This window comes from Nicotiana sylvestris, chromosome 5 (genome assembly GCF_000393655.2).
Source record: "Nicotiana sylvestris chromosome 5, ASM39365v2, whole genome shotgun sequence".
NCBI classification, from domain to species: Eukaryota; Viridiplantae; Streptophyta; class Magnoliopsida; order Solanales; family Solanaceae; genus Nicotiana; species Nicotiana sylvestris.
Genome location: NC_091061.1, coordinates 123,482,707 through 123,494,819, shown reverse-complemented (window position 1 = coordinate 123,494,819; position 12,113 = coordinate 123,482,707). Strand labels below are relative to the sequence as shown.

General features: G+C 37.8%; 1 protein-coding gene across 1 annotated transcript; it reads left to right on the top strand.

Annotated features, from left to right (window-relative positions):
* Positions 1-10,853: 10,853 nt before the first annotated feature.
* On the top strand, positions 10,854-11,732 carry LOC104220242 (uncharacterized). Its single transcript, XM_009771070.2, has 2 exons — positions 10,854-10,998; positions 11,206-11,732. Exons 1-2 carry the CDS (start codon positions 10,854-10,856, stop codon positions 11,730-11,732), a joined length of 672 nt encoding a protein of 223 aa, XP_009769372.2.
* The last annotated feature ends 381 nt before the right edge of the window (positions 11,733-12,113 follow it).

Sequence of the window (12,113 nt, the reverse complement as noted above, 5' to 3'; positions counted from 1 at the left end):
ATCTCCATAGGATTCGACCATAACCAAAAGAAAAAAGAGAGAAGAAAAAGAAAGAAGAGAGAGGAAAAACAAGAGAGAAAAAGAAAAGAAAAGAGAGAAAAATAAGAAAACCAAGAGAAAGAAACAATGGCAAAACAAGAGGGAAATGAGATGATAAAAACAAAGAAAAAGCAAAGGCCAGAATGAAAAGAGAGAAAAAGGGGGAAAAGAGAAATTGCAAATGGAGATAAGGAAAAGCCGGGATGACGCAAGCATCCGATCAAATGCATAATAGAAACGGTTAACTGCTTAGGTGCATTCATTCCCCAAAATGTGCGGTTACCAATTTGTTAAAGCCCTAATCACTAACAAGGTTGTTGTTGATATATTGAGTCCAGGTAATGCACATTAATGAATTGGAATAGATTGCAAAGCCAGGATGGAAAATTTACCAAGAAGGCGGTGATTGATTTTGTGCACTCAAATATCATTTGCCAGTTTGGGATACCAAAGGTGATCATTACAGATAATGGGGCTAATCTCAATAGTCATCTGATGAAAGAGGTATGTCAGCAGTTCAAGATTACACATCGCAATTCTACCCCGTACCGCCCTAAGGCAAACGGAGCAGTTGAGGCGGCCAACAAGAATATAAAGAAGATACTTCGAAAAATGGTGGAGGGTTCTAGGCAGTGGCATGAAAAGCTGCCGTATGCATTGCTGGGTTATCGCACTACTGTTCGTACTTCAGTAGAGGCGACTCCTTATTTGTTGATGTATGGCACCGAAACAGTGATACCTGCAGAAGTGCAAATTCCATCCCTTCGAATTGTCGCGGAGGTTGAGATCGTTGATGATGAGTGGGTCAAAACCCGCTTGGAACAATTGAGTCTGATTGAAGAGAAAAGATTAGCAGCAGTGTGTCATGGCCAGTTGTATCAATAGAGAATGTCCAGAGCATATAATAAGAAGGTGCGTCCACGGAAGTTTGAAGTGGGTCAGTTAGTATTGAGACGTATCACTTCCACATCAGGCTGAGGCCAAAGGCAAGTTTGCTCCAAACTGGCAGGGGCCATTCATCGTAACTAGAGTGTTGTCAAATGGCTCTTTGTATTTAACAGATATAGAAGGCAAGTGTGTAGAAATGGCCATCAATTCCGATGCGGTCAAGAGATACTATGTATGATTTTCTCTGATTAATTTATATTTGTTTGTACTTGGCATATTTTTGAAGATTTGGAATGATGAAGGCATTTTGTTCTGCTATCTAAACACTTTATCCTTTGTTACCCCCTTTGAGCCTTATTTATTTTCTTTCATATCCCTCTTTCGGAATCAGTAGCAAATATCAGAAACACAAGCGTGAAAGATAAGTAAAGGAAGAAGAGAAAAAGAGAAAGAAAAAAAGAAAAGAGAAAGAAAAGAATGAAAAAAGAAAGAAAAGAATGGAAAGAGAAAGACAAAAAAGAAGAAGAAAAACAACAAAAAGAGAAAAGAAAGCAAAAAAGAGAAAGAAAAGAAAGAGAAAAGAGAAAATCACAACAACAAAGTAATTTCTATGACATGAACTACATTCAACCTGATTCCTTTTAAGGATATGTAGGCATCCTCACAGTTCGGTCCCATCAAAATAAAAATCCAAAAGTCACCAAATAAGAAACTGGGGCAGAAGTTGCGGTTGTTGTCAGAAATCTGATTCCGAAAGTTGTAATTTTGAACCCATTCGAATTGTTTGGAGCCTTTGATATTCTTTCTTTCTAATCCTATCCAAAAGCCCGCGTTACGGTCCAAAGAAAGACCTTCCGATCAGTCTTCGAGAGATGCCAAGTCAAGCAAGTGGAGGTGATTCATATCAAGGGCAACACTCTGGTCCAAGCAGAAAATATTGAAAATGAGAGTGTCTTATTAGTGAAAACCCTCACGAGCACCGTAGGTAGATGGGAGTTGAGAGAAATCAAAAATGAGAGAGTCTTATTGGTGAAACCCCCCACGGGCACCGTAAGGCAAAAGTGAGTTGTGGGATGGACAAATGAGAGAGGCTTGTTGGTGAAAACCCTTCAGGGCACCGCATGCCGAACAAGGTCAAGGTTTTGGTGAAGAAATCAGGTTATAAAAATTCCGAGGCAACAAGTATGTCAACTGAAAGTTGATCGGTTGGACAGATTGGGCCGATTAATCCGAAATGCATGTTATGATCATTGGTGCCAGCAGCTCCACTCAGATAAGTCCCTTTTTCTTTTTCCATTCAGATAGTCTTCTAGTTTTGGATTCTTCTCATCCTTAGCTCTGAAAGTCATTGCATTTCATTTCTTTCGGGTTTATTTTTCTAAGATGTTCCCAATGTTAGTTTTGTTTAAGCAAATAAAAAAGGAATTTCAAAGCTTACTACCAACTTCCAAAGGGGCACAAGGTGCAGGGCGGCCAAGGCATTCCTAGAGGTAGTATGATGTGAAATGGGGTATAAAAGGTCAGTGGAAGTTCCATCGGTGAAACGGTTCGGTAATTTTGTAGGAAATGCAGAGGTTCAAACAAATGGGTCAGAGATGTAACACAACGGTTTGGGTATAGAATACTCGGGTCATCCAAGGTCATGGGGTTTGAAAGATAATCATAAAGTCAAGAGGTTCAGAGCCAGTTCGGGGAAGCCAGTCAAAACAAAGCACCACAGTGGAGAGACCTTCAGCAAAGAATGCCATCAACTAACCACCGCATTTAAACTGACAAGATTTCTCTTTGATTGAAATAGGAGTAGGAAATTTTGGTTATTTCGGAGAAATCCTCCGCAAGGGAAAGCCAAGCACCAGACAGGTTTGACTTTTGATTTGCAGGACCCGCCTAGATAATGGGATTTAGTTTTAGAATTTTTCAGGACCCGCCTGGATAATGGGATTTAGTTTTATGTTTTCAGGACCCTCCTGGATAATGGGATTTAATTTTTTTTTGTCAGGACCCTCCTGGATAATTGGATGTAGTTTAAAACTTTCTTATATAACAATATGTAGCAGGAGTAACACCTTTAGATATATGATTTAGATTTTTAAAGCCGTCATTTAACTAGGAGTTTTCAGGACCCTCCTGGATAATGAGATTTAGCTTTCAAATTTATAGAGATATTTGGTAACATGATTCAATTAACACTCACTGATGCTCCCAGCACCAAACTGGGCCAGAAGTTTTCTTTGTTTGTCTTTACCTATTTTGTGGAAATCAGGCGCCCACCTGGAGAACAAGGGAATACGTTTCAAGTTTTGGTAATCAGGTGCCCACTTGGAGAACAAGGGAATACATTTCAAGTTTTGGTAATCAGGCGCCCACCTGGAGAACAAGGGAATACATTTCAAGTTTCAGCAATCAGGTGCCCACCTGGAGAACAAGGGAATACGTTTCAAGTTTTGGTAATCAGGCGCCCACCTGGAGAACAAGGGAATACATTTCAAGTTTTGGTAATCAGGCGCCCACCTAGAGAACAAGGGAATATGTTTCAAGTTTTGGTAATCAGGCACCTACTTGGAGAACAAGGGAGTACATTTTCAAGTTCAGCAATCAGACACCCACTTGGAGAATAAGAGAATACATTGCAAGTTCAGCAATCAGGTGCCCACCTGGAGAACAGGGGAATACATTTCAAGTTTCAGTAATCAGGCGCCCACCTAGAGAACAAGGGAATACATTTCAAGTTTTGGTAATCAGGTGCCCACCTGGAGAACAAGGGAATACATTTCAAGTTTTGGTAATCAGGCACCCCCCTGGAGAACAATGGAATACGTTTCAAGTTTTGGTAATCAAGTTCCCACCTGGAGAACAAGGGAATACATTTCAAGTTTTGGTAATCAGGCGCCCACCAGGAGAACAAGAGAATACGTTTCAAGTTTTGGTAATCAGGCGCCCACTTGGAGAATAAGGGAGTACATTTTCAAGTTCAGCAATCAAGCGCCCACCTGGAGAACAAGGGAATACATTGCAAGTTCAGCAATCAGGTGCCCACCTAGAGAACAGGGTAATACATTTCAAGTTTCGGTAATCAGGCACCCACCTGGAGAATAAAGGAATACATTTCAAGTTTCGGTAATTAGGCGCCCACCTGGAGAACAAGGGAATACATTGCAAGTTCAGCAATCACGCGCCCACCTGGAGTACAAGGGAATATAGTTCAAGTTTCAGTTTTCAAGTTCTTACTGATATTTGGTAACATGCCAAATTGGGGCAGAAGTTTTCTTTATTTTGTTTATTTTGTGGCAATCAGGTGCCCACCTGGAGAACAGGGGACATTTCAAATTTCGGTAATTAGGCGCCCACCTGGAGAATAAGGTAATACATTTCAAGTTTCGGTAATCAGGCACCCACCTGGAGAACAAGGGAATACATTTCAAGTTCAGCAATCAGGCGCCCACCTGGAGAACAAGGCAATATAGTTCAAGTTTCAGTTTTCAAGTTCTTACTGATATTTGGTAACATGCCAAATTAGGGCAGAAGTTTTCTTTATTTTGTTTATTTTGTGGCAATCAGGCACCCACCTGGAGAACAAGGGAGTACATTTTCAAGTTCAGCAATCAGGCGCCCACCAGGAGAACAAGGGAATACATTGCAAGTTCAGCAATCAGGCGCCCACCTGGAGAACAAGGGAATACATTTCAAGTTTTGGTAATCAGGCGCCCACCTAGAGAACAAGAGAATACATTTCAAGTTTCGGTAATCAGGCGCCCACCTGGAGAACAAGGGAATACATTACAAGTTCAGCAATCACGCGCCCACCTGGAGAACAAGGGAATATAGTTCAAGTTTCAGTTTTCAAGTTCTTACTGATATTTGGTAACATGCCAAATTGGGGCAAAAGTTTTCTTTATTTTGTTTATTTTATGGCAATCAGGTGCCCACCTGGAGAACAGGGGACATTTCAAATTTTGGTAATCAGGCGCCCACCTGGAGAATAAGGGAATACATTTCAAGTTTCGATAATCAGGCACCCACCTGGAGAACAAGGGAATACATTTCAAGTTCAACAATCAGGCGCCCACCTGGAGAACAAGGCAATATAGTTCAAGTTTCAATTTTCAAGTTCTTACTGATATTTGGTAACATGCCAAATTAGGGCAGAAGTTTTCTTTATTTTGTTTATTTTGTGGCAATCAGGCACCCACCTGGAGAACAAGGGAGTACATTTTCAAGTTCAGCAATCAGGCGCCCACCTGGAGAACAAGGGAATACATTTCAAGTTTCAGCAATCAGGCGTCCACCTGAAGAACAAGGGAATACATTCAAGTTTCAGCAATCAGGCGTCCACCTGGAGAAAGGAAAACATCTCAGATTACAATTCAAGGCGGCAACAAGGGGATTCCACCGGGAGAATACCAGTCAACAAGGCAACAAGAGCAAGTTTAAAGATATAGATAGGATTTTGCAATGCATAGATCATAGTCTAGTCTAGCTTCTTTTTATTTTGTCATGGTGTAATAAGGGGGTTCAGTAAGCAGTAGCAGCAGCAGCAATAGTGAAATCACAGCTTCATGATAGTCCCAGCTACCAAAACTTCCCGAACTACACTGACCTGATTCCTTTATAGCCAAGGATATGTAGGCAACCTCGGAAGCAGGGTGCGGTCAAATCTTTCAAAAATGCTTCTCCGGAGTATTCAAACGGGCAAAAATCGCTTGTATTCGCTCACTTTATCTTTGCACGAAAACTCTTCGTGTTTCCGAACATAGAGCGGCAGCTGTGAGCACGTGATTTTTGCCCTATATGAATTATTCCCATAGATTCAAGAAAAATAAATTTTTCCATTATTTGCAATTTCGTAGATTTTCGTAGCATTTTTTGTTATTGTTTGCATTTATCTGTGCATGTTTATTTTATTTAATTCATGAAAATACAAAATATACACTGCATTTGCATTTAGGATCTAATTTTGCATTCTTGAATTAAGTAGTGATTTAGTGTTTTATAAAAATGGAAAAATCACAAAAAATAACTTATTTTTGCATTTGAAATTTTTAGTTTCGAATTTTGGTATTTTTTTGTGGTAATTATTATTGAGAGTTAGTTAACTTAATTTGATAGGATAATTTGATTAGGAATTAATTTAGGTTTTATTTTAATTTTAATTTAGAAGAAATTAGAAAAATTGAAAAATTGAAATGAAGAAAAGGAATTTGGGCCAAAATTAATTGAATTATCTCCAAGCCCGAACCCCTGCACCCCTGAAACCCGTCCAAATTGCCCCAGTACCCGGCCCAAAGTCACACTGACCCGATCCACCTCCTCCCCTCACTATACAAACGACCTCGTTTCGTTTAAGGAAGATCAGGACCGTCGAGGTCTTCCTCATCCAACGGTTGGGAAGCCAGGTTGCCCACGTATAAAAGTGTCCAAACACACCCCTACCCCCTCATCGTCTCTTTCACAGAGACTCTAACCTGCAAACCCTAACGACTTCGCCTCCATTTCCACCGCCTTAAGGTGGCAGCGACACTCCAATCATCCTCATCTTAACACCCTAGAACCCCCTCACCTTCCTCTTTCTAAATTTCGACATAGCTACCCTCGAATCCTACTGGTTCGTCTCGAATCTTAAATTGAAAATCAGACCAAAAAATAACTTTTCCCAAATCACCCCGAAATAACACCCCAGAATCCCCATAGTCTTCTCTTTCCCAATCTCAAACTCTTGACTCTGGAATCACCTTCAAGCTCTTCGAATGTTGAATCCGGGTTCGGCTCCTAAAAGTTCGAAATTTTTTTGTTAAGCTCGTTCACATGTATGACCTTGGGGTCTGTTTGCTCTACGAGTTTTAAAGTCTGGACTTGGTGAAACAAATATTGTTCTTTCGTTCTTGACAAAGAGAGAGGGATCAATATTAGTTTGGTCATATCCCTAGTCTCCACTGGTTTTTCGATTCATATTGGTAAGTTTCCTTCATTTGTTCTGGTTATTCTCATTGTCTTGCCATCTGGTCCTATTCTCTTTCTTTTGCCCTTCTCCAATCAACTTTCTTCCGATGAAGTTAGGTAAAGTTCAAGCTTTGAATTCAGGCTTTCTTTTTCTTTCATTAGTTGTTTGATATTCATAATGTGTCGTGCTAGTTTTCCCTTTGATTGTGTGTATTTTGCTCATTCTGTCATGTTTGTTTTATTTAAGACGTGTTAAGTTTTTGATTGTCGTTTCAATTTTCATGTTCAGTTTTAAATCTCTTTCCCTTTGTTCTGTTTTCATTCTTGAAGTCCCTTTTGTTGGGTTTGAATTTTTTTTTGTTTTGTTTGGGCTTCAATGGACGGGATTTGATTGCTGATTGAACTAAAGACCAGAGAGAATGGATTTCAGTCTAATGGGTCATCCCAGGGTCAGTTTGACCCATACCCATCTGGGTTACTTGTAAATAATAGGGGTATGGGGGGTAGTTTTGGGTATTTTCTTAGGGGAATCTTTGTATAACTGATTAGGAAGCTTCTTAGAAGCTGACTTTGGGATTGTTTTGAAACTCTGAAAACCAAATAGGGATATCTAGGCAAAAATAAAAACATGAAAAGGACTAAAATGAAAATTTGATTGCCCATTGCTGCCCTATTTCCTTGCCTATAAAGGCACCTTTTCCTTGCATTTCAAGGAAGACGGGAAGAGACCCAGGAGATAGAGGAGATAAAAAGATCTGAAACTCAAGAACGGCTAAGAATTTCATAGAAAACTACTGTTCCATTGGATTTCTTTCTATAATTCTTGAGGTTTTGAATATCTGAAGCAATCTTTGATTCATATGGGGTTAAGGTTGGTTTAATCTGTTTTTTGAAAGTTGATTCTGAGCTGAATTTGTGCAAGGAGTCCGAATTTCCAGTTTTCTTCGCTTCCCTTGTTTAGCTCTAATTCCTATAAGATCACAAGTACTTATCTGGGTTGAAGATGGTCTGATTTTGGGTTTTTAAAACTGATTTTGAACTATTGAGAGACTACTGTTCCATTGTTGTTGTTGACACTGTCCTGCTATTGCTGATCTTCTTCCTTTTCTGTCATTTTGTTTTCCAGGTATTCTCAAACACTATGGACATCATTTAAGTGCATTTCAAGTTTGGAATCTAAAAATTGATCAAGAACTGTAGATGTTCACAATGAGTGTTAGTCGTTTACCTTCAATTTCATATATGCTTGCAATGTTTACCATTAGAAATGTTTTGACTCGTAAATTGAGCATGAGCTGATTGTCACAGCATAAAACTGAAGCTTTGAGTGATTTGATTTTCTTGTTTAGCATCAGTCGTGTTGAAAATAGCTATGGGTGAAAGAAGTGTCCTAGTTGGTAATGGTAATAACACTTTGATTGGTTTGAATAGTTGACTAGTGTTTGAATGACATATAATTAAGTTTGGTCTTGTATTAGTTGATTTGATAGCCTGATGAAAGGTGTTGCTCAAGGTAAAAGTCCAGCATGTTTAGTTATGGTTTGGTATAATAATTTGAATGGGACATGAGGATTTGAATATGAGATGTTCTGAATTTTATGAATTTTTGCATTTCGAATAGTTTAAGTTACTCCTGCTTGTGTCAATGATTATTGTTAATTGGATCTGAACGTTGCTGTCGTTTTCTTTTGTTAAGTTTGGGCTCAATTTGGATCCAGAGCCTTGAAGGCAATTTGGAAATAAAAGCAATTTTTGTTTACAGTGAATTGATGCCTCTGTGTTAATGGCCATCGCTGGCCCATATCCACTCCAATGACTTGCCCAATTCTCCACCCTTGCAATGCGGTTAAATTTGGCCTCGTGAATTTGATTCAAGGACTTCTTATGCCCTTTAATCAACTAGCCAAACCCTAATAATTGAGGCGCGCCATAGTATATAATTCTAGCAATGTATGGCCCTCTAAAACTTTGTTTGAATTCCCTTCTAGAATTGGAATTGTGGTGTCATGCCAAATAAAATCTTAAAATGCATGATCCTCGCTTAGTTATTATTTTAGTCCTTAGAATTCGAGGTGTGTCATTTAGCGAATTTTCCATGGCCCTCGCAAAGTTGTAAATGCGTTAGTTGCTTTAGGCGCGTATTTTAATAATATTACCTTCCTAAACCCGAGTGTGCATTTCATGTGACCCAAATCAAATCTTAAAACGTTGAATAAAATATGTTTAGGATTGCGGGTGCATTTCATGTGGCGTGATCCAAAGACGTGTTTTAAACGATGTTCAATCTTCTATTAAAATTGTAAAAGCGGTTAAAAGTTTTAAAAGGCATCATAGGTTAAAACGTGTTTCTAAAATCAGATAATTAAGCCAAATATAACAGTTAAGCGACCATGCTAGAACCACGGAACTAGGGATTGCCTAACACCTTCTCCCGGGTTAACAAAATTCCTTACTCGAATTTCTGGTTCGCGGACTATTAAACAGAGTCAATCATTTCCTCGATTCGGGATTTGAACCGGTGACTTGGGACACTATAAATTATCCCAAGTGGCGACTGTGAATCTTTAAATAAGAATAATCCCGTTTCGATTGTCCTTTAATTGGAAAAACTCCCTTATATACTCCCTTCCGGGGGTGTAGGTAAAAAGGAGGCGTGACACTTAGGTTCATATCCGTTATGTATAAGTATACGAGATTTCAATATGGAATTGGCAATCACCAACGATAACACAAGTGCAGGTTTGTATAGTTCGAAATTGCATAGAATTATGGTTTTACGGTATTATCTACAAAATTACTACATTTACCTACAATTAAACTACAAATTAGTTTAATGAAAGAATAAAGCAATGTTGTTTTCAAAATTATCTACAAAGTTACTACATTTATACGACAAAATAAACTACAATCTATGATTAGAAATTGTTGATTTCAAAATGTTGTCTTCAAATAAAACTACAATCTATGTTTAGAACAAAATCTAGTCAAATAAAATACAAATCAGTTTAATTATGTACGAAGCAGTATTGTTTTCACAAATTTCTACATATTACAACAGTTATAGTACAATTTAACTACAATGTCTGACATCCTAAAATGGATGACTACAAAATTTTCACTATATCTACAAATTATCTACAAAGATTCTACAAAATTATAATGACACTGTTTATCTTTATTTTGATGCAAGTTCATTTGGATACTTAAAAGTTATTTGATATGTCATCCTCTCCAGCTATAGAGGAATATCAAAGTGAAATAATAACAGAATCTACGCAAACTGCTATTGAAGAAGGACAAGTGTATCAGGACAAGCAAATTGTAGCTGCTGCAATGAAGCACTTTTCTGTGATGCACAAGTTCTAATTCAGAGTTAAAAGATCTAGTCATAAAAGGTATGGAGATATTTGTGGAGAAAAGATCATTAAAAGCAGTGTTTTACTCAAGATATGTGTTTTTTAAACATTGTAGATAAATTGTAGTTACATTGTAGTTAAATTGTAGTTTATGTTACTTTATGTTAAAACAGTCCTTTTGTTGCATCTACATTTATAATTTGTATTAAATATTGTATTTTTTTGTAGCTACTGGCTTGTATGCGTTTGTGAAAACTGTAAATGGAACTTCAAGGCAATGTCAATTAATGATTCCGCAACGTTCAAGATAAGGAGTTTCAACCGACAACACACATGCTCCTTAATGGACAAAACATTCATACAGTGCAAACGTACTGCAACTGTAGTTGGTAGCATGGTCATTCCAAAGTATTGTGATCCTAAGACTGTTTACACACCAAAGGACATACAAACTGACATGTTATCTGAACACGGAGTGAACCTAAGCTACATGCAAGCATGGAGAGCAAAGGAAAAGGTTTTTATAGTTTTTGAGAGGGAATCCGGCTGAATCCTACAACAAATTGCCCAAATATTTTTATATTCTTAAGGAGACTTATCCTGGTTCGGTTGTTAAATTGAAGAAGGCAACAAATGAATGCTTCTTATATGCATTTGTTTCTTTGTACATCAATAAGTGGTTGGCAACATTGTAGGCCAGTAGTAGTGGTTGATGGGACATTCTTAAAGTCAGCCTACATGGGGATTATGCTGACAGCAAGCACCATGGATGCAGCAGGTAAAAAGTGTAAAATTTTGTAGTTATTTTGTAGGCAGTCTATAAAATGTAGATACATTGTAGTAATTTTGTAGTTATTTTGTAGCTATTACATGAAATGTAGATAAATTATCTATATTATGAAGATATATTGTAGTTATTATGTATTTATATTTTTATATACATTTTCAAAGCTGCCAATTAATATTTTATGAATTAATAATGCAGGTACAATATTGCCCTTGGCATATGCTGTGGTTGATTATGAAAAAGACGCATCTTGGAAGTGGTTCTTTGAGCAATTCAAGCAGGCATATGGTGAAAGACCTTCAATGTGTGTTGTTTTAGATAGGAATGAGAGTATACTGAAGGCAACATCAATTGTCTATCCGGGCATGCCACACTACTCTTCCATATGGCATATTTGGACAAATATAAGGTTAAAATTCAAGAAGGGTCATCTACAATTACATGAATTGTACTTTGCTACAGCACGATCATACACTTTGGATGAATTTAATGAAAGGATGTCGAAGATTGAAGAGGTAGAACCGCGTGTGAAATCTTACCTATATGATATTGGCTATCATAGATGGTCAAGAATACATGCAACAGTGAATAGAACGTGGACAATGACATCAAATATTGCAGAGTCGTTGAACGCTGTAACAAAAGATGCAAGAGAGTTGCCTATATTTGACCTTTTAGAGTATATGCGGACACTGCTAGAACGTTGGACCAGCGAAAATTATTGAAGGCGAAGGGTACTTTCACATTTCTTGGGTCCAAATTCAACAAAGAATTAGAGAACAACAAAACATTATCTCAGAAGTTTAGGGTAAGATCTGTTTATTTGGTGCAGAAAAAATAATTTACTTAATATGTAGTGTTTCCAGATTGTAGATAAATTGTAGTCAAATTGTAGATAATTGTAGGTTGTAGATAAGGTGTAGAATATTTGTAGATGATTTGTAGATAATCTATTTTTATGATTGAGATAATATTTTTTCTGTTTGTTCTGCAATTGTAGGTGAGGGCTTCAACAGATCACATACATACTGTGTTAGATGGTATGAAGCGGTACATTGTGTGTCTAGAAAACAAGAAATGTAGTTGTGGCCAATTCCAAATTGAAG